This window comes from Mauremys reevesii, unplaced genomic scaffold (genome assembly GCF_016161935.1).
Source record: "Mauremys reevesii isolate NIE-2019 unplaced genomic scaffold, ASM1616193v1 Contig23, whole genome shotgun sequence".
NCBI lineage: Eukaryota > Metazoa > Chordata > Testudines > Geoemydidae > Mauremys > Mauremys reevesii.
The window spans coordinates 8,429-30,728 of record NW_024100833.1 but is presented as its reverse complement, the minus strand read 5'-3'; the positions used below and the strand labels follow the sequence as shown (position 1 = coordinate 30,728).

The 22,300-nt window shown below is 60.9% G+C and overlaps 1 protein-coding gene across 1 annotated transcript; it reads left to right on the top strand.

Annotated features, from left to right (window-relative positions):
* The first annotated feature begins 3,055 nt into the window (after window positions 1-3,055).
* Window positions 3,056-21,559, top strand: LOC120393561 (serine/threonine-protein kinase LMTK3-like). The gene is given in 16 exon segments (XM_039518188.1): window positions 3,056-3,976; window positions 5,863-5,888; window positions 7,542-7,675; window positions 7,899-8,049; window positions 11,074-11,150; window positions 11,372-11,490; window positions 12,397-12,484; window positions 13,219-13,367; window positions 13,696-13,780; window positions 14,187-14,308; window positions 14,786-14,860; window positions 14,862-14,930; window positions 16,038-18,261; window positions 20,192-20,320; window positions 20,839-20,953; window positions 21,318-21,559. Coding segments are annotated over 16 exon segments (3,978 nt in total). The 5' UTR covers window positions 3,056-3,803.
* The last annotated feature ends 741 nt before the right edge of the window (window positions 21,560-22,300 follow it).

Below are 22,300 nucleotides of genomic sequence, written 5' to 3'. Positions count from 1 at the left end.
CCTGTTGTGCCGGGGGAAGCAGAGGCAAGAGCAGGGAATAGATCCCATGACTCCTATCCCAAACCAGTTCCCTAGCCAGCGGAGCAGTGCTTCCCTGACTTTTCACTAAGGCAACCCATCTAGAATCTCCCTGCGACCCACTGGTGGGTCGGGACCCCTTGGTTGGGAAACAATTCCCTCTGTATGGCCCGTGCGGCTAGTCCTGCTCCCCATGAAACCCACAGGGGTTTTGCTCTTGAATTCAGTGGGAGCAGAGTGAAACCTCGCAAACCGGAGCCCGATCCATGGGACCAGGTCCCCAGCTGACGTAAATCGGCCTAGCTCCAGAGAAGTCACCAGCTGGAGAACTGACCTATCAATGGGTGTTTCCCTGCTGATTTTTGTGGGCATTGCATAGGGACCTTGGTTGAATTAATTGGTGCTTGGCGCACGCGGGGCAGTCTGATCCCTGCAGGAAGTGAAGTGGAGTCGATGGAGCAGCACCAGGGGTGGGATGTGTCCGGGCTAGTTTATTTTAATTGCCAACCGACCATGGCCTGTAGATCATAGACTAGCTCCATCCAGATGGAGCCGCAGCCGGTGGTTGGCCAGGGTGCCTGGCATCACATGGGAGGTGCCCAGCGTGTGGTGGGGTCCCTAGCATGGCCACCCTTGGGGTGGGATTGAGATCAACTAGCAAAGAAAACATTGGAAGCCGTTGAGTGAGGGCTTGCAAACACCGGATCCCTCCCACCTCCTCCATCTCACGCCAAAACTTTCGCAGGGTTTGTGTCTGTCTTAGGGGAAGTTTAGGAGAAAAAAAGCAGGATGAAAAAGGCAGCAGAAAGGTGGAGAGAGAGGGACCCTCTCAATGGAAACGGACAACGGAACCGGAGTGGAGAGAATAATGTTAATGAATCCTCCACCCCAGGCCTGAGTCTGATTGCGTGGATTTTATACTGGTCTAGCTGAGATCAGAACCCGGCCCTGCCCCCATTGCAATAAGGGGTGACTTTGGATTGACCCCAGGGGGCTGAGGTCAGAACCTGGCCCTGGTCCCATTGCAGTGAGGGGTGACTCTGGATTGACCCCAGGGGGCTGAGATCAGAACCTGGCCCTGCCCCCATTGTAATGAGGGGTGACTCTGGATTGACCCCAGGGGGCTGAGATCAGAACCTGGCCCTGCTCCCATTGCAATGAGGGGTGACTAATCTGAAGGGCCCTGTGTCTGTGGCCCTTTGAGGTCTGGCCAGTTCTCCTTGGCCCGTTCCATCCTGGACACGGCCCATGGCTGGCAGCCCAGGCTGAGCCGGTAGCCAGTAAATCTCCCTTTTCATTGGACACTTTCACAGGGGAAGCCAGCAAGTGCCCAGCCACCACAAATGGCAGAGAATTAAGCTGCTGATTTATTGGGTGTTTTTCTCCTAACCTGGTGTTTGTGTGAGAAGCCAACTGTGCTGAACTCCCAGCCTCCCCGATCTAACCACTAGAACACCCCACCCCTCCCAGAGCTGGGGAGAGAACCCAGGAGTCCTGGCTCCCAGCCTCCCCGATCTAACCACTAGACCCCACTCCCCTTCCAGAGCCAGGAGTGGAGTGAGATGCAGACAGGCAGTAGCAGGTGGTATTTGTCTGTGTCCAGCCAGTGTGGGGGAGTGTCTGTGTGTTGGGGGGGCGTGTGTGTGTGTTTGGCGGCTGTTTTCTTCATGTGCACCTGGGGTGAGGGGAGCAGGTTTGTGTGTCTCCTATGTGTGTGGGAATGTTTGTAGCTATGTGTGGGGGCATCTCTGGCTGTGGGTGCTCAGGTTTGCGGGGGTGCATCTGTGTGTGTTTGGGTGTATCGCTGGGTGTGTATTTGGCCTGGTAGGTCCATGCATACAGGCATGTGTGTGTGTTTTGGGGGTTTGTGCAGGGGTGCGTGAGTAGGTGGGGTTGTGTGTGTGTGTCTCTGTGTTGGGGGTTCGGAGTTGGTGGGTGTGTGTTTGAGATGGTATATGTGTGGGGTTGTGTGTCTGTGTGTTGGGGGTTGTGTGTATTTGTGTCTGGGTGGTTGGGGGGGTGTCTGTGTGGTTGGGGTTGTGTGTTTGGGGATGTGTGTGTGTGTGTCTGTGTGGTTGTGGGTGGATGTGACTGTGGTTGGGGATGTGTGTGCTTGTGTGGTTGGGGTTGGGTGTGCTTGTGTGGTGGGGGTGTCTAGACTGTGTGTGTGCGCGAGTCTGTCTGTTGCAATGATGACATCACATTCCTCTCATCTCCCCCGCCGCTCCCCATCTCGAATCCGACTCAGCTCCCCGGGGTGTCTCAGCTCAGCGATCCTGGGGTGGCACCCTGAGGGGCTGAACAGTGGAGCTGCGGGTTCTGTGCTACCCACACAGCATCATTGGGGCGGGGCTGTGATAGGGGCCGGGGGCAAAGTGGGACCCCAGCAGAGGAGGGCTGTAGGGTGGAGGGGAGGGGATCCCAGCAGAGGAGGGGTTGTGAGGTGGAGGGGAATCCCAGTGGGGGAGGGGAGGAGGATCCCAGCAGAGGGGAGGTTGTGGGGTGAAGGGGATCCCAGCGGAGGGTACTGGGAGGAGGATCCCAGCAGGGGGCTGTGGGGTGGAGGGGTGGGTGGATCTCAGCAGATGGGGGCTGTGGGGTGAGGGGATCCCAGTGGGGGGGTTGTGAGGGGATCAGGATACCAGTGGGGTTGTGAGGTGAAGGGAAGGAGGGCTGTGGGGTGGGGAGGATCCCAGCAGAGAAGGTGGAGGGTGGGTGGATCCCAGCAGAGGGGGCTGTGGGGTGAGGGAGGATCCTAGCGCGGGGGCTGGAAGGGAGGGGAGGATCACAGCAGGGAAGGCTGTGGGGTGGAGGGATGGGTGGATCCCAGCGGGGGGCGGGTCAGTGGGGTGAGGGGGATCCCAGCGGGGGGGGGGGGCTGTGAGGGGATCAGGATCCCAGCGGGGGGCGGGCTGTGGGGTGAGGGGATCCCAGTGGGGAGGGGCTGTGAGGGGATCAGGATCTCAATGGGGGGGGCGGGGCTGTGGGGTGAGAGGGATCCCAGCCTGGGGGGGGGGGCTGTGAGACACTATGATAGTGTGACTGATTATGTCTGTGTGACACTGTGTGTGTGTGTGTGTGTTAGACTGGGTGTATGTGTGAAAGAGAGACTATGTCTGGGTATATGGAACTTTGCATGTGTGTGTAACTGTGTGTGTGTGTTTGTGAGAAAGAGAGACTGTCTGGGTATGTGAAACTGTGTGTGCGGCATTAAGTCGGTTTAACACTGCTAAAATCGGTTTAAACGTGTAGTGTAGACTAGGCCTGTGTGTGACTGATTATGTTTGTGTGACACTGTGCACATGTGACTGTGTGTGTGTGAAGGAGAGAGAGAGAGACTGTGTCTGAGTATGTGTGACAATGCCTGTGTGTGTCTATATATGACACTGTGTGCATGACTCTGTGTGTGTGTGTGTGTGTGTGAGTGAGAGAGTGTGTGTGTGTGTGTATGTGTGTGTGTCCAGGTATGTGAAACTCTGTGATACTATGTGTGTGCATTAGAAACTGAGAGTCTGGATTTGTGAAACTCTGTGTGACTGTGTGTGTGAAGTGCCTTTGTGTGTGTGTCCATGTGTGACACTGTGTGTGTGACTGTATTTGTGTGACACTGTGTGAGCCTGGGTATGTGAGACTGTGTCTTTGTGTTAGTGTGTATGTGCATGTGTCCGTATGTGACAATGTGTGTGTGTCTAGGTACGCGATACTGTGTGTGGCTGTGTTTGCATGATATTGTGTGTCTGGGTACATGATACTGTGTATGAAACTCTGTGTGTGTGAAACTGAGGATGTCTGAGACACCATGTGTGTCTGTGCACATGGCATTGTGTGTAATTGTGTACTTAGACTGTAATCTCCTTAGGGCACACGCCAGCATTTCAGTCTATGGATCTATACAGCACCCCGCACGATGGGGTCTGGTCCCTGCCTGGGGCCACTGGACACGACTGCAACAAAAACAGTAAATATGTGTTTTTGTGACGTACACACACACCTCACTGTATTCGTGTGTGTGAGACATGTGTATGTGATACACTGTGAGACCTCACGCGCACATGTGGCAGCATGGGTTTGTGTGGGAGCCATTGTGAGTATGTAGGAGACATGGTGTTGTGTCATTCTGTGTGTGTGATGCTCTGTGTGTGTAGGAGACATCACATGGACATGTTTGCATGTGAGAGTGTCAATGTGTGTATGAGCTGCATGTGTGACACTGTGTGTAGAGCCAAGTGTGCGTAACACTCAGTGAGTGTATGAGCTCTGTGTGTGACACTGTCAGTGTGTGTATGAGTGACAGTGTATGTGCAAGCTTTGTGTGTGTTGACACTGTCAGTGTGTGTGTGAGCCACATGTGTGACAGTATGTGTGCAAGCCGTGTATGAGAGAGAGAGAGAGACAGGGTGTGTATGAGTTGTGTGTGTGTGTGTGCAAGCCGTATATGTGTGTGTATGAAACTGTCAGTGTGTGTATGAGCCATGTGTGTACCTGACACTGTCAGGGTGTGTGCAAGCCATGTGGGTATGTGACAGTGTGTGTATGAGCTGTGTGTGTGCGAGCTGTGTGTGTATCTGACACTGTCAGGGTGTGTGCGAGCCATGTGGGTATGTGACAGTGTGTGTATGAGCTGTGTGTGTGTGAGCTGTGTGTGTATCTGACACTGTCAGGGTGTGTGCAAGCCATGTGTGTATCTGACACTGTCAGGGTGTGTGCAAGCCGTGTGTGTGACAGTGTGTGTGTGAGCCATATGTTTATGTGACACTGTCGGTGTGTGTGCGTCTGTGTGTGTGTGTGTGTGTGGCCCATGTGACACTGTGTGTGTTTACGCATGACACCTCTTTTTCCCCCACCTTGGCTTGGGGAATCCCCTGGCAGCTCCCACACCCTGCACCCCCAAACTCCACCCTCTCCCCAAAATACCCCCCCACACACACACACCCTCCCTCCCCATCCCTCTCCCACAGTGCCCTACTGCTGCTAAGGCTGGTACCAGGGAGAAGGTAACCATGGAGACGCTCCCCCCACCTCCATCTCCTGCATCTCTCTGCCCTCCCCCTCTCCCTTCCTCTCTCCTTTCTTTGGGCTTCTGGCCCTGACGGACAGCTCCCGGGCCCAATCGGCGAGCCCGGCGGCGGGGGGGGGTGTCTGTCCGAGGGGGTGGGTCTTGTCTCCATCAATTCCAGCAGCCCAGCTCCCTAGCCAGGCGGATGCTGAAATCAGCCAGCCTCCCATTGGATTTGATCCTCCTTTTCTTCTCCTCTTCCCCCCCTTCCACTTCCCCGCCCCCCCCACCCCGGCAAAGCGGGTGGAAAACCCAGACGTCTGCCCGGATCTCCCCCTCCCTGTTTTCCTTTCCACCCTGCATCCCACCCTCCCCAATTCTCCTCCTCCCCATCTATTGTTGGCATGGGCATAACCCGCATCTGATCCTTTCTATTGCTTGGCCGCTGCCAGCCTCCGCAGGGCGGATTGGCCCCTTCCCTCCTTCCCCTTGGAGCCCTGAGGCGGAGGACGGAAGGAAGATGCTCCGGGATGAACAGCAGGTAGCAGCTGAGGCCAGGCCGGCCCATCTTCCCGGCGATGCGAAGCCGGGGTGCCCTCCGGCCCGGGTCCCCCTCGCCCCTTCGGATGCGTGAAAGCCACCGGGCGCGCCCCCCCGGTCCCGCGCCCCAGCCCCGTTGCAGGCGGCGTGGCCCGCGCCTGGCTTCCTCCCGGGTCCCCTGTTCCCCGGACCTAGGCCGTCTCCCGCCGGTGGCCCCCGCCGATCGATGCCCGCCGAGCCCCAACAATGCTAAGGCAGGGGCCCGTCGTCCTGCTGGCCGCCTCCATGTCGTATTTCAACCCGGACAGAGCGTTAGCCGCGCCGCTGGAGAACGGTGAGCACCCGGGCCTGGACGGCCTCCCTGGAGTCTGGGCACGTGGAGGGGACAGGTCTCCTGGCAGATCGCCCCCCCTCCGATCCTTCCACCTCTCCATCGCTTCCTTCATCCCTTCTGTCACTGTAACCAGCTTACCGTTCCTCCTCAATCCCTTCCTTCGCTCCAACCTGCTTTTCATTCCTCCTTCATCCCTCCACCGTCCCCTTCCTCCCTTCCTTTTCTCCATCCCTGCGCTGTCCCCTTCCTCCTTCATCCCTTCCTTCGCTCCATGCCTCCCCCGTCCCCTTCCTGCACTCCATCCCTCCGCTGTCCCCTTCCTCCTCCATCTGCCGTCCCTTTCCTCTTTCATCTCTTCCTTCGCTCCATGCCTCCGCCGTCCCCTTCCTCCTCCATCTGCCGTCCCCTTCCTCTTTCATCCCTTCCTTCGCTCCATGCCTCCGCCGTCCCCTTCCTCCTCAATCCCTTTGCTCCCTCCCTCCACCGTCCCCTTCCTCCTCCCTCTGCCATCCCCTTCCTCCTTCATCCCTCCGCCATCCCCTTCCTCCTTCATCCCTCCGCCATCCCCTTCCTCCTTCACTCCCTCCATCCTCTATCCCCTTCCTCTTTCATCCCTTCCTTCACTCCCTCTGCCATCCCCTTCCTCCTTCATCCCTCCACCGTCCCCTTCCTCCTCCATCCCTCCCTTTGCTCCCTCCATCCTCCGTCCCCTTCATCTCTCCGTCGCCCCTTCCTCCTTCATCCCTTCCTTTGCTCCCTCCCTGCCGTGTCCCATTTCTCTTTCCTTAGCTCTATTCCACCTGCTTTCCACCCCTCCATTGGGAACCTCCTGTTGGCGCACCCTTCCCCTCTGCTGAAACCGCCCCGTCGCGTCCAGTGTCGTTTGGGGGGCTGGGTCGGGATGGGGGTTTTCCTCCCCCTGTAAGTTTCTCTCCTTAGGTGGCCGGGCCCGTCCCCTCCACACAGCGGATTAGTCAGTCCCGGGCTAGTGACGTGTTTGTGTGGCTGCAGGAGGGTAGGGGATGGGGTGTTAGGAGTTGGGGCGCTGGGGAGAGGTCCATGTTTATGGTGGCTGGGCCTGTTGGGCCGCTGATCTGTGGAGCCCAGGCATGACGAGTTTGTGGGACTTGAGCCTGGTTGAGGGGAAGGGCTGGGTCCAGTCCCCGGAGCAGGTGTTTGGGGGCGGTTCTGGGCTGAGTTTCGGGAGAGGTAATTTGGGGTGCAAGAGCTGCCGGCCTGATGCCCGGTGGGTGAGTTGCAGCCAGTGTCTCGGCCTGGTTACTAGTGGGGCAGTTCGGGGTCAAGGCCCAATTCCTACTCAGTGATTTGGGGAGGGGTCTTGGCCCAGTTCCTGATGGGTGAATTCGGAGGAGTCTGTCTGTCCCCGCTCGATACCCATCCATCCATCCCTTGCCCCCTCCCCAAATCGTGCATTTGCCACGAATTATCGTTTCAACTGGGGCTGGGCGTTATTTGCCCTGTAATGCCCGGAACTGGTCGCTGTTCCGATGGGGTTTTCCTCACAGAGCTCAATCAAGACAGTCATCTCAGCACCACACAAGGGATCCCTGTATAACCAACCCCCGTGCCCGCCCCAGAGGGGCTGCATCTCAGTGCCGGGCGGGTTCTTACTCTCATTTCTCTCTCCCCTAGATGGTCTGTCCCAAGGCCGGTTCCCTCTTGCCCCCCCGTATGCCGTGGTCTTGATCTCCTGTTCGGGTCTCCTGGCCTTCGTCTTCCTCCTCCTCACCTGCCTGTGCTGCAAACGGGGCGATGTCGGCTTCAAGGTGAGAGGCGGCTGGGGCTGGGGAGGAGCACGGCTGGGTGTCACAGGGTGCACTGGCCCTTTAAGGGAAAACCACACGCCTAGAACATCCCTGTTCTGACTCCAGGACCACCTGCCTTCTGCCCCTGGGATTTGTGGTTCCCAGGCCATGTGCCTAGAGAGACATAGACCCTAGAATGGATATCCCAGGTCCTCATGCATCCCTGTCTGTCTGCGCCCTGCAGGAGTTTGAGAACCCGGATGGGGAGGAGTATTCGGGGGAATACACGCCACCCGCTGAGGAGACCTCATCATCCCAGTCCATCCCAGACGTCTACATCCTGCCACTCTCTGAGGTCTCGCTCCCCGCTCCCAACCAGCAGATGCCCAAGACAGGTAGGGGACATGCTTGTCTCCCAGCTGGGTGTGACACATGCCTGGACTGTGGGGATGGGGTGGATTGGAAAACCAGATTCTAGGTTGTCCAGTGGGAATGGGCTGTGTTAGGTTGGTTCTAGGCTAGTCAGTGGGGACTGGGACGCTCTGGTTCTGGGTTAGTCAATGCACACAGGGAAGTTCTGGTTCTAGGCTAGTCTATGGAGGCAGGGAGGCTCTGGTTATAGGCTAGTCAGTGGGATTGGTGGTACTGGTTCTAAGTTAGTCCATGGGGAGGCACTGGTTCTAGACTGCTCAACTGGGATGTGGTGACTTTTGTTTTAGGTAGTTGACAGGAATGAGAAAGCTCTGGTTCTAGGCTAATCAACATGAAGAGGTGATTCTGGTCAGTGGAGATGGACTGACTCTGTTTCCAGGCTAGCCAATGGGGATGGACTGGCTCTGGAAATAAGGTTCTAAGCCAGGGGTGGCCAACGTGTGGCTCCAGAGCCGCATGCGACTCTTCATAAGTTAATATGCGGCTCCTGGGATAGGCACCGACTCTGGGGCTGGAGCTATAGATGCCAACTTTCCAATGTGACAGGGAGTGCTCAGTGCTCAGCCCCTGCTCTGTCCCAGGCCCTGCCCCCACTCCACCCCTTCCCGCCCCCTCCCCTGAGCCTGCCATGCCCTCACTCTGCCCCCCCTCCCCACCAGAGCCTCCTGCGCACCGGGTAACAGCTGATCACGGTGGGCAGGAGGAGTGGGGAGGGAGCGGGAGACACTGATTGGTGGGGCTGCCAGGGGGCAGGAGGCACCGCAGGTTGGAGTGGAGGGAGCTGACGGGGGGCTGCTGACATATTACTGTGGCTCTTTGGCAATGTACATTGGTAAATTCTGGCTCCTTCTCCGGCTCAGGTTGGCCGCCCCTGTTCTAAGATAACCAGTGAGAGTTGAGAGATTATTTGTAGACCCACCACTGTGGCTAAAATTACTGTAGAAATCAGGATCTAGATCAGATGCTGATGATTTATTAGGTCAAAACTAGACCAGACAAAGGGGCTGAAATGGCTGCAGCCTTGAACTAGGATCTGAGGCACAATGACATTTGATACCACATGCCGGCAAGTTAAAGAAGTTTGGGCTGGATGAATGGACTATAAGGTGGATAAAAAGCTGGCTAGATTGTCGGGTTCAATGGGTAATGATCAACGGCTCCATGTCTAGTTGGCAGCCGGTATTGAGCGGAGTGCCCCAAGGGTCGGCCCTGGGGCCGGTTTTGTTCAATATCTTCATTAATGAGCTGGAGAATGGTGTGAATTGCACCCTCAGCAAGTTTGCAGATGACACTAAACTGGGAGGAGTGGTAGATACGCTGGAGGGTAGGGATAGGATACAGAGGGACCTAGACAAATTAGAGGATTGGGCCAAAAGAAATCTGATGAGGTTCAACAAGGACAAGTGCAGAGTCCTGCACTTAGGATGGAAGAATCCCGTGCACTGCTACAGACTAGGGACCAAGTGGCTGGGCAGCAGTTCTACAGAAGAGGACCTAGGGGTTACAGTGGACGAGAAGCTGGATATGAGTCAGCAGTGTGCCCTTGTTGCCAAGAAGGCTAACGGCATTTTGGGCTGTATAAGTAGGGGCATTGCCAGCAGATCGAGGGACGTGATCATTCCCCTCTATTCGGCATTGGTGAGGCCTCATCTGGATACTGTGTCCAGTTTTGGGCCCCACACTACAAGAAGGATGTGGAAAAATTGGAAAGAGTCCAGCGGATGGCAACAAAAATGATTAGGGGGCTGGAACACATGATTTACGAGGAGAGGCTGAGGGAACTGGGATTGTTTAGTCTGCAGAAGAGAAGAATGAGGGGGGGATTTGATAGCTGCTTTCAACTACCTGAAGGGGGGTTCCAAAGAGGATGGATCTAGACTGTTCTCAATGGTACCAGATGACAGAACAAGGAGTAACGGTCTCAAGTTGCAGTGGGGGAGTTTTAGGTTGGATATTAGGAAAACAAATTTCACTAGGAGGGTGGTGAAGCACTGGAATGGGTTCCCTAGGGAGGTGGTGGAATCTCCTTCCTTAGAGGTTTTTAAGGTCAGGCTTGACAAGACCTGGCTGGGATGATTTAGTTGGGGATTGGTCCTGCATTGAGCAGAGGGTTGGACTAGATGCCTCCTGAGGTCTCTTCCAACTCTGATATTCTATGATTCTATGACATTCAGGATCAGCAGATAGGGCAAAAGACCACAGAACCATGTTCTAGATTACTCAATGAGAATGCAGAAATTCTGGTAACCACATTCCACACTAACCAATGAAGATTCAGTGACTGGAGATTGGGATCTAGAGTAGCCAGTGTAGATGCAGCAAATCAAGAAAATGGGTTCTAGACCAACCAGTGAGGCAGCAGTGACACTATAAAGCAGGCTTTAGACTAACCAAATGTGGAAGTAATGATACTGGGAAAGAGGGTCTAGACTAACAATGTTCTAGCTTAGTTACCCTGGATGCAGAGATACTGGAAATCTCTTTATAGACAAGTGATGTTCTAGATTAACTGGTGTGGACAAAGCAGCTCTGGACACAGTGTTCTAGATTAGTCTATGACACTAGGGTTTTGTTAGAAAAAAATGACCTTAGGTGCAATGACTCTTGCAACCCAATTCTATACCAGTGAGGTTCTAGACACGCAAGTGCAGATGAAGCAACTCTGGAAAGCAAGTCCTAGACCAGCAATCGAGGCATCTGCTCCATTAGAAGCCATGTTCTAGATGACCCAATAGGGATGCAGTGACTCTGGGAACATGGTTCTAGATTAACCAGTGATTCTGGAAGCCGTGTTTCGATGAGCCGATGGCCCAGCCTCCTGGGGGAGCCCTGAAGGAGGATCACGACCTCCTGGTCCCAACCCCTTTCCTGCTGGGAGGAGGGATCGGATGAAAGTGGGTAGGGGGCCATCATGGGAGCTCCCTTCTCCCCGTTGGAGGGGCTGGCAGGGTTCAGCCCCCTCCTCACCCTCCTGTGTCCCCTTCCAGACCTAGTGAAGCATCTGGGCTTGAGCCGGCAGCACCTCAGCTACCTGCAGGAGATCGGGAACGGCTGGTTTGGGAAGGTGAGTGCGTCTCCCCTGCCCCTTCGCTACCTGCTGGCTCGGCCTCTACAGGTGTCACGTCCAGGAAGCACCAACTCCCATCTGGCCCCATGGCAGGCACTGGGCCTTTCCCCTCTAGGGGTGCCAGCTCCTACCCCAGGACTGGGACTGGCTCGCTCTGGGGGGTAGGGGCCCCATTGGGGTGCAGACCCTGCCGTATGACCATCAGCTCTGTCTCCTAGGTGATCCTGGGGGAGATCTTCTCAGACTTCACCCCAGCCCAGGTTGTGGTGAAGGAGCTTCGGGTCAGCGCCGGACCCCTGGAGCAGAGGAAGTTCCTGTCGGAGGCTCAGCCCTATCGGTAATTAGGGGATGGGGGCACCCCAGAAGTGGCTGCATCTGAGCACCGGGCGAGGGGGTCATAGAATATCAGGGTTGGAAGGGACCTCAGGAGGTTATCTAAGTCCAACCCCTTGCTCAAAGCAGGGCCAATCCCCAGACAGATTTTTACCCCAGTTCCCTAAACAGCCCCCTCAAGGATTGAACTCACAACCCTGGGTTTAGCAGGCTAATGCTCAAGCCACTGAGCTATCCCTCCCCCAGCCCGCACAGCTGACCCCAGAGGCGGTTACATCTCAGCACTGGGTGAGGGGTCCCTGTATACCCAGCCCTCGCGCTCCACCCCAGAAGCAGCCGCATCTCAGCATCCTTAGAGCACAAAGATAAGAGGAGGAAACCTGTATCATGCAGTGGCATGAAAGCAGCCCAGACTTACTGAGATTGTGGGTGAGGCTTGCCAGACCTGTGTTTAAAGCCACAGGGTCAAGATGAAAGTCCCACAGCTAAAAATCACACACCCCCGCCCGACCCCTCCTTCCCCAGCCCGTCAGTACGGGAGGATCTGGGAAGGGACTGAGGCCGGACGGGGACTGGGAGATCTAGTCACTGGGATTGTTCCCCGCTCCTCTCCGCTGAGGATCCCACAGCGTCCTCCAGCCCTTCAGAAAACTTCCTGCCCCCTCTGGAAAGGGCAGGAGCCTCTCCCCAAATTTTGCGGAGGGGGAAATCGAGGCACACAGGGGAGGGGCTTGCCCAGATCAAGTCATTTTCACAGCTGTTGAGAGAACCCAGGAGTCCTGGCTCCCAGCCCCCTCCCCACTCTAACCACCAGATAGAATGCCGGGATAGAACCCAGGCGTCCGGGTGCTGCTGTTGCCATGAGGAATGACAGTGTTTCTCTCTCTCTCTCTGCCCCCTCCCTTTGAAGAAGCCTTCAGCACCCCAACATCCTGCAGTGCCTGGGGCTGTGCACGGAGACCATCCCCTTCCTGCTCATCATGGAGTTCTGCCAGCTGGTGAGCGCGGGCGGGGGCTGTTGTGGGGATGGGGGGGGTGAGAGTATGGGCAGCGCTGCCCCCTAGTGGCTGGGCTCAGAACTGCTCTGTGTGTGTGTCCCGCTGCTCCCTGGTGGCTGGGTTTATCACTGCTGTGTGTGTGTGTGCCCGCCCTGGTGGCTGGGATCAGAACTCCCTGCTCTGTGTGTGTGTGTGTGTCCTGCTGCCCCCTAGTGGCTGGGATCAGAACTGCTCTGTATGTGTGGGTGGGTGGGTGTGTCTCGCTGCTCCCTGGTGGCTGGGTTTATCACTGCCGTGTGGGTGGCTGCATGGGTGGGTTGGTGTGTCATGCTGGCTGGGATCAGAACTCCCCGCTGTGTGTGTGTGAACGGGTGTGTCCCCTGCTGCCCCCTAGTGGCTGGGCTCAGAACTGCTCTGTGTGTGTGTGTGTGTGTGTGTGTGTGTCCCCTGCTGCACTCCTGATGGCCGGGGTCAGAATTCCCCGCTGTGTGTGTGTCCGAGAAGGGAAGTGAGCCCTCTCCTGGGTGCAGTGCACACTGCCGACCTGTGTGTCATAGCCCCATAATGCCGGAAGTGGGTGGGGAGTCTCCACTCCACCACCTGCCGTGGCTGGTGCTAACGAAGCTGGGGGCTCCGAGGTTGCTCCTGATTGCTGGAGAGGTACAGTGGCCCCTGCGGGGTCCCTGGTGCCCCCATCTGTGACCTCCCCCCCCATCCCTCCCCCGTCGCCCCAGGGTGACTTGAAGCGCTACCTGCGAGCCCAGTGCCAGGCAGACGGGCTGACCCCCGACCTCCTGACCCGCGACCTCGGCACGCTTCAGCGCATGGCCTATGAGCTCATCCTGGGCCTGCTACACCTGCACAAGAACAACTACATCCACAGGTGAGCGCCCGGACGCCGGGGTTCTCTCCCTGCCGCGGGAGGGGAGGGGATTCGGGGGGTTGGAGCCAGGAGGTGGGGCTGGGCGCCAGGACTCCTGGGTTCTATCCCACCTCCGGGAGGGGAGGGGGATCTAGTGCTTAGAGCAGGGAGGACTGGGGGCCAGGACTCCTGGGTTCTATCCCACCTCTGGCAGGGGAGGGGGATGGTGGGGTTAGAGCAGGGGGTGTCTGGGAGGCAGAGCTCTCCCCAGGGCAGGTGTGACACCGACAGGGGGTTCCATGGGGATGCTGCCTGCCGCTGACTGGGGTCTCCCCACGTTCCCCCACAGCGACCTGGCCCTGCGGAACTGCCTGCTGACCTCTGACCTCACCGTCCGTGTCGGCGACTATGGCCTCTCGCACAACAACTACAAGGTGAGAGCCCCGGGGTGGGGATGGGGCACGGGGCCTGTCCCCTCTAGGGGGCTCCAGTTCCCACCCGGCCCCAGGGCAGGGACTGGCTGGCTCAGGGGGGCAGGGAATGGGGCACAGGGCCTGTCCCCTCTAGGGGGAGCCAGCTCCCATCCAGCCTCGGGGCAGGGACTGGCTGGCTCAGGGGGGTGGGTCTGGGTCACGGGGCCTTTCCCCTCTAGGGGGCGCCAGCTCCCATCCGCCCTCAGAGCAGGGACTGGCTGGCTCAGGGGGGTGGGGAATGGGTCACGGGGCCTTTCCCCTCTAGGGGGCGCCAGCTCCCATCCAGCTTCAGGGCGGGGACTGGCTGGCTCAGGGGATGGGGGGGAGGATTCCTGCCCAGTGTTGACCCCCCCGCCCCCCCATGCAGGAGGATTATTACATCACCCCCGACCGGCTGTGGATCCCGCTGCGCTGGGTGGCGCCGGAGCTGCTGGACGAAGTTCACGGGACGCTCGTGGTGGTGGATCAGAGCAAGGAGAGCAACGTCTGGTGAGTCCTGACTGTGTCTCGGTGCCTTCTGCACCCCCGGGCAGCCAGGACCATCCCCAGCCTCAGGGGCAAAGGGTCAGTAAGGGGGAAGCTTTGGGGGGATCGCGGTCCCAGAGCTACCTGTTCCACATGGCTGTTAACCAGCCCCTGCACCCCACCCCAGATGGGCCGCGTCCCAGCATCGGACGAGGGGTCCCCGTATATACAGCCCCACCCCAGAGGTGGCTGCATCTCAGCGCCGGGCAAGGGGTCCCCGTGTACCCAGCCCCCGCGCTCCACCCCAGAGCAGCTGCATCTCAGTGCCGGGCAAGGGGTCCCTGTATACCCGGTTCCTGCACCCCACCGCAGAGGTGGCTGCATCTCATCACCAGGCGAGGGGTCCCCGTGTACCCAGCCCCCGCGCTCCACCCCAGAGCAGCTGCATCTCAGCACCAGGCGAGGGTCCCTGCACTCACCCTGTAACCCTACTCTGCCCAGGTCCCTGGGGGTGACGATGTGGGAGCTGTTTGAATTCGGCAGCCAGCCCTACCGGCACCTGTCCGACGAGGAGGTTCGCCGTCATCAAAGAGCAGCAGATGAAGCTGGCCAAGCCGCGCCTGAAGCTGCCCTACTCTGACTACTGGTGAGCACTGGGTCCCCGCCCCACAGCTGCCCCAGCTCCCCGGCAGGTCCCAGTGGGGAGCTGCTGGCCACGACCCTAGCCTGGTACAGCCGCTCCGAAGGGCTGAGGACCACCGGACTCGGTGTGCGCCTGACGGGTTCTTCCATCGCTGACAGCTGCAGGTGGTTCCTGGCTGGGCTGTCGCTGGGGCCTGTCACTGCTCCATTTCTCCCATTCGTCTTGTCCTGCTTTGCTCTGTGTCTGCGGCTGTTGTTTTCTCACTGTTCTTCTTTCTCTCTGACTGTTGTTTTCCAGCTGATCCTCTGCCTCCCTCTCTCTGGCTGTGTTTTTCTCACTGTTCTTCCGTTTCCGACTGTTTTTCTGTCTCTACAGATGTTACTTTCTACCTTTCTGTTGTTGTTTTTTCTGGCTGGTCTGTCTCTGGCTGTTTTTTCCCCTCTTGCTTTTTCTGACTTCTGTTTCTCCAGCTGATGCTTCTGACTGTTCTTCTCTGTCTCTTTGGCTGTTATTTTTGGACTGTTCTCTCTTTGGCTGTTTTCTGACTGTTTTTTTCCTGTCGCTCTTGATTTTTTCTGTCTTCTGTTACCAACTGGCCTTCTGACTCTACAGCTGTTATTTTCTTACTGTTCTTCTGCCTCTCTGTCCAGCTGTTCTCCTCTCTGGCTGTTTGTTTTCTCTCTCTCCAGCAGTTCTTCTGTCTCTCTCTGACAGGCTGTTTTTTTCCCCCTGACTGTTGTTCTTCTGTCTCTCTCAAGTGTTTTTTCTGGGTGTTCTTCTGCCTCTTTCTGACAGTTCTCCTGTTTCTTTGGCTGTTACTTTCTGACTGCTCTGTCTATTTTCTGATTGTGCTCTCTCTTTCTGGCAGTTGTTTTGAGACTGTTCTTTCATCTCTCTCCAGCTGTTTCTCTGTCTCTCCGGCTGTTGTTTTCTGCAGGTCCTTCTGTGTCTCTCTGGCTGTTCTTCAGTCTCTACAGCTAGCTTATTCCTGACCCTTACTCTCTCTCTCTGGTGGTTCTTCCACCTCTCCAGCTGTTCTTTTTCCGACTGTTGTTCTCTGACTGTTCTGTCCCTCCCTGCCCTGACCGCCCCGTCTCCCTCCCGTTGCAGGTACGAGGTGATGCAGTCGTGCTGGCTGCCAGCGCCACAGCGCCCCACGCTGGAGGAGCTGCACCTGCAGCTGACCTACCTGCTGACGGAGCGCTGCCACGCGCAGGCGGAGGAGAGTTTCGAGTGGCGCTGGAACGCCCTGAAGCCCAAGCGCTCGCCGGCCGCCTCCCCCCTCCGCCGGCGCCGCTCGGAGGAGATCTCGGCCTACCCGCTGCTGGATGGCTTCCAGGGGGCCGACCTGGACGACGTCCTCACGATCACCGAGAGCAGCCGGGGGCTCAACTTCGAGTACATGTGGGAGAAGGCCCGGCTGGGGCGCTGGAAGGCCAGCCCGGCCCCCGGGGCCGCCCCCGCCAGCAACGGCAGCCTGGCCGTGCCCGGCGCCAACCCCTTCTACGAGGCGCCGGCGCGGCAGAGCCTGGAGACGCCCAGCGTGGTCCCGGTGATTAGCGCCCGCAGCCCCTCGGTCAGCAGCGAGTACTACATCCGGCTGGAGGAGCACGGCGAGGGGGAAGGGCCCGAGGGCACCGTCTGCACCCCCAGCCCCGTTTACGAGCGCCAGTACGGGGTGCCCGGCTCCCCGCCGGAGCCCCTCTTCCCTTCCGACTGGGACCCCATCGAAGCGGGCCGGGGCAGCCCCCCGCCCCTGGCCCGGCACCACCTCCCCCACCTCCTGCCGGAGGGGCCGGCAAGCTGGGCCCCCGGTGCCACCAACCCCTTTATCTCGGTGTCCCGGGAGCCGGCCCGGCGCAGCGCCAACCCCTTCCGGGCCGAGATCCAGGAGACCTCGCTGACGGATCCGGCACCGGGGGGCATCTTCCTGGGGGAGTCCCTGCTCCACGTGTACCAGGAGCTGGAGGAGCAGCAGCGTGGCTGGGACTGCGAGGGGCTGGAGGAGCGGGGGGCCGGGGAGACGCTGGCGGGGGACCCCTCGGAGTTCCGCCCCTCGCCCCCCTGGGACCGGGAGCCCTCCCTGATGGAGGAGCAGAGTTCGGCCGGCAGCACGGACGGGGAGGACGCCAGCAGTGGCGGGGGCGGGCGCCGCAACCCCCTGCTCTGCCCGCTCTGCAGCCGGGGCGGGCGCTGCCGCTGCGCCCCGGGCCGGGGGGAGGTCGTGAGCGGCTGGAGCAACCACGCCCCCATCCCCCGGCCCCACCGCGACAGCTACGGCACCGAGGACGACTCCTCCCTTAAGGTGGAGCGGGGCTCCCTGGCCGACTGCCCCATCCTGCTGGGAGAGGGGCCCCCAGGAGCTGGAGAGGGCGGGGCCGGGCCGCTCGGCCCACCCCCTTTAACCGGGGCGCCGCCCCCTCCCTCGGCGTTCTACGACCCGCTGATGGGCACGGCCGTGGTGAGCTACGAACTTCAGGACTACCCCAAGCGGGGGGTGGCCGGGCGGCCGCCGGGCTCACCCTTCCCTGGCCTGACCGCCGCCTGCTGCAGCGTCATCGTGCCGGTGGAGATCCCGCCCCTGGCCACGCTGGCAGAGAGCGCCGACGAGGAGACCATCGCCATCGTGCCCGAGGCCGCAGACGGCTTCGCGGCCAGGCCCGAGATCGGCCCGGCCCCGGTGGGCCGGCGGAGGGGCCCGCTGGACTCCGGGGACTCGCTGGACCTCCCGTCCAACACCAGCTCCTCCGAGGGCTGCAGCCCGGCCTCCCGCTTCTCCTCGCCGGGTCAGAAGTTCCCCGACAGCGGCTACGAGACGGAGAGCACCTTCTCCCCGGAGCTCCTCGTCCGGGAGCCCGAGGAGGAAGAGGACGGGGAGTCGCCCGGCGAAGGGGATGCTGCCCAACTGCCCCCCACGCCCATCTCGGAGTCCACCAGCGACCTGACGCTGTCGGAGGAGACGCCGGGGACCGAGGAGGAAGCGGGCACGGGGCGGGGGCTGGCCACGACCCACCGGGATTCGGCCTATTTTTCCGACGGCGAGGCAGAGGGGGGCCGGGGGGAGGAGGAGGAGCCGGAGGCGGGGCAGGATGGGGGGCAGCCGGCGCCGGCCAAGGTGGAGGCCGGCTTCGTGGTGCAGGTGTGCAAGGAGCAGCTGCTGGTGTCGCTGCGGGAGAACATCACCCGCAACCTGCTCTGCAACCACCGGGACCCGGGGACCCCGGTGTCCGGGGCCCCAGCTGCCAAGGAGGAGGCCGTGATCCGACTCTGGGCCTGGAGCCCGAGGGGCCCGGGCGCTGGAGACGAGCAGGAAGGGGCGGCGGGGAGGCGGCAGGTGGGCCGCCCCAGGAAAAGGAGGAGGGGGCGGAGAGCGAGGAAGGGCAGCTAGACGGCCAGGAGGTGCCGGAGCTGAGCGGGAAGGCCCCTGTCCCCTGCCCCGAGGGGGCCGACCTGGCATCTGAGCAGCCGCAGCCCCACCTGGACTTCAGCACGGCAGGGAGCCTAGGCAGCGAGGACATCAAAGGTAGGGAGATGCCAGGGGTCGGGGTTCCATCGGAGGGAGGGGCAGGGACCGTCTGGGGAGGGATGGGGGCCATCTGGGGGAGGAGCTGTCTGGGGGAAGGATTGGGGACCATCTGGAGCGGGAGCTGTCAGGACAGGAGAGGGATCATCTGGGGGAGGGGTACCCTCTGCAGGACAGAGGAAGGGAGGTGTGGGGGGATGGAGGGATGGATGAAGGCCGGGGAGTGGGGGATGGATGGAGGACTGGGGTAGGGGATGGACGGAGACATGAATGGAGGAGTGGGGATGTCGAGGGATGGATGGAGGAGTGGGAGTAGGGGGGATGGACAGAGGAGTGGGGGTGTTGGGGGATGGACGGAGGGATGGATGACTGGGGTGGGGACGGACAGAGGATGCAGGGGCAGCATGGACAGTGGAAGGGACAGGTGGAGGATGGGGTTGGGAATGGATGGAGGGATGAATGGAGGACTGGGGGTGGAGGAGATGGATGGAGGTCAGGAGGTGGGGGCATGGATGGAGACTGGGAGGTGTTGGGGGGATGGACGGAGCACTGGGAGTGGGGGGGATGGACGAAGGGATGGATGGAGGACTGGGGGTGGGGAGGGTGGATGGAGGACTAGGGATGTGGGAGGATGGATGGAGAGATGGATGGAGACCAGGAGGTGTGAGGGGCATGGATGGACGGAGGACCAGGGGTGTGGGTGGATGGACAGAGGCTGGGGAGGCTGTGGGGAGAGTGGCAGGGATGGATGCGGGGATGGATGGAGGCCAGTAGGTGTGGGGATGGATGGACAGAGGATGGGGGCAGCAGGAAGAGTGGCAGGGATGGATGCGGGTGGGGTGGAGATGGATGGAGGCGGGTAGGTGTGGGGGGATGGACAGAGGATGTGGGGGCAGGGGAGAGTGGCCGGGATGGATGGAGGCCGGTAGGTGTGGGGATGGATGGACAGAGGATGGGGGCAGTAGGAAGAGTGGCAGGGATGGATGCGGGTGGGGTGGGGATGGATGGAGGCGGGTAGGTGTGGGGATGGACAGAGGATGTGGGGGCAGGGGAGAGTGGCCGGGATGGATGCCGGGGGACAGATGGAGGCGGTAGGTGGGGATGGATGGACAGAGGACGGGGGGCAGCAGGAAGAGTGGCAGGGATGGATGCGGGTGGGGTGGGATGGATGGAGGCCGGTAGGTGTGGGGATGGACAGAGGATGGGGGCAGCGGGAGAGTGGCCGGGATGGATGCGGGGGTGGGGATGGATGGAGGCCGGTAGGTGTGGGGATGGACAGAGGATGGGGGCAGGGGAGAGTGGCTGGGATTGATGCGGGTGGGGTGGGATGGATGGAGGCCGGTAGGTGTGTGGGGATGGACAGAGGATGGGGGCAGGGGAGAGTGGCCGGGATGGATGCAGGGGACGGATGGAGGCCGGTAGGTGGGGATGGATGGACAGAGGATGGGGAGGCAGGGATGGAGGACAGGGGTGCTCACTTCCTCTGACCCTTGAACTCACCTCCACCCTTCTCACTTCACCTCTCGACCTGACCTTTGCCCCCCCGTCCCATCCCCGCCTGCAGCCAGGTCTCGCGCCTGTCGCTGGCGCTGCCCCCGCTGAGCCTGCAGCCTTCGCCGCCCGGGCGGGGCGGAAGGGCTGCGGAGGGGCAGCGGAGGAGGAGGGGCGGGGCGCTGGGGCTGGGCGAGAGGAGGAGGAGGAGGATGAGGCGCCGGGTGTCGGGGCGTCCCATCGTGGTCAGCGACTTCGGACGGCGGGCGCAACCTGCGGGCTGCTCAAGTCCCGCCGGCCGAGCCGAGGCTGCGAGCTGGACCGGAAACGCAAGATGGTGTCCTTCTTCGACGACGTCACCGTCTACCTCTTCGACCAGGTGAGGGCGGGGCCTGCGGGATGGGGGTGGAGCCTGCGGGATGGGGGCGGGGCCTGCGGGATGGAGGCGGGCTGGGGTGATGGGTCAGGGCCCAGGAATGGGGAATGGAAACGTAAGATGGTGTCCTCCTTCGACGACGTCACCGTCTACCTCTTCGACCAGGTGAGGGCGGGGCCTGCGGGCTGGGGGTGGAGCCTGGGGATGGGGGCGGGGCCTGCGGGATGGAGGCGGGGCTGGGGTGATGAGGGCCCAGGAATGGGGAATGGAAACGTAAGATGGTGTCCTTCTTCAACGACGTCACCGTCTACCTCTTCGACCAGGTGAGGGCGGGGCCTGCAGGATGGGGGTGGGGCCTGGTGGGTGGAGGGCGGGGCCAGGAGAGCAGGGGGTGGAGTCTGGTGTAGGAAGGCGGGGACAAAGAATAGGGAGGAGCCCAGGGTGTGGGAGTGATGGGAAGGGGCGGGGCCAGGCTGGGGTGGGCGGGGCCAACACACTCATTCTCCCCCATCTGCTCCTAGGAGACGCCCACCAATGAGCTGAGCTCGCAGAGCGGCCCGGAGGGCGAGGGCGGCACCACCCAGGGCCCCGTGGGGCAGCCTGGCCTTGAGGCCTTCCCGCCCGCCGACGGATTCAGTGAGCCCCGCGCCACGGGGGGGGGCAGGGCCAAGCCATCACCAATTATTTCATGGGCTCGTTTGCATATTTTAAAATGCTTGTTTGCATACAGCCATAAACAGCAGCTGCTGGTTGATGCCCCCTTGCCACGGTGCCCCAAGGTGGGGGGAGGAGGGAGCTGAGCCAGAGGGAGGGGGGGCTCAGGAGGAGATGGGGGGCGCTTAGACACAGGCCAGATATCCCCATGGGGAAGGGGGTGTTGGCTGTGCCGACCAATGGGGGCAGGGGCGTTGGCCCCAGCGGGGATCCCTCCCTGGGGAGGGGCCATTGGCAGTGGGGTGGGGCTGGCCCCGCCCCCTCTCACCCTCCCCCTGCCCCCCAGGCGGCAGCTTCGAATGGGACGACGACTTCCCGCTGATGGCCCAGAACCCGTCCTTCGTCTCCATGGTGACGGACCCCAGCTCGGGGGCCCCCCCAACGCCGCCCCCCGCACTGCTCCCGGCCAAGGGGGCAGAGCCCAGCCTGATGGACGCCCTGCGCTTCTCCCGCTTCACCGTCTCCCCCGCCCTCGAGCCCCACCTGGCCCCCCGCGAGGCCGAGCTGGCGCCCACAGCCAGTGAGTGAGACCGGGGCGATGGGGCTGTGGAGCTGATCCGGGGGCAGGATACCGGGGTCGATGGGCCCCTGGGGCTGATCTGGGGGCAGGGAGGAGGCAGGATACCAGGGTAGATGGGCCTGTGGGGCTGATCCAGGGCAGGCAGGGAGGGGGCAGGATACCGGGGTAGATGGGCCTGTGGGGCTGATCCAGGGCAGGCAGGGAGGGGGCAGGATACCGGGGTAGATGGGCCTGTGGGGCTGATCCAGGGCAGGCAGGGAGGGGGCAGGATACCGGGTAATAGGGGCCTGTGGGGCTGATCCAGGGCAGGCAGGGAGGGGCAGGATACCGGGGTAGATGGGTCCGTGGGGCTGATCCAGGGCAGGCAGGGAGGGGCAGGATACCGGGGTAGATGGGTCCGTGGGGCTGATCCAGGGCAGGCAGGGAGGGGGCAGGATACCGGGTAGATGGGGCGGTGGGGCTGATCCAGGGCAGGCAGGGAGGGGGCAGGATACCGGGTAGATGGGTCCGTGGGGCTGATCCAGGGCAGGCAGGAGGGGGCAGGATACCGGGTGGATGGGTCCGGGGGGCTGATCCAGGGCAGGCAGGGAGGGGGCAGGATACCGGGGTAGATGGGTCCGTGGGGCTGATCTGAGGACAGGGACGAGGCAGGATACCGGGGTAGATGGGCCTGTGGGGCAGATCCAGGGCAGGCCGGGAGGGGCAGGATCCCGGGGTAGATGGGCCTGTGGGGCTGATCCAGGGCAGGC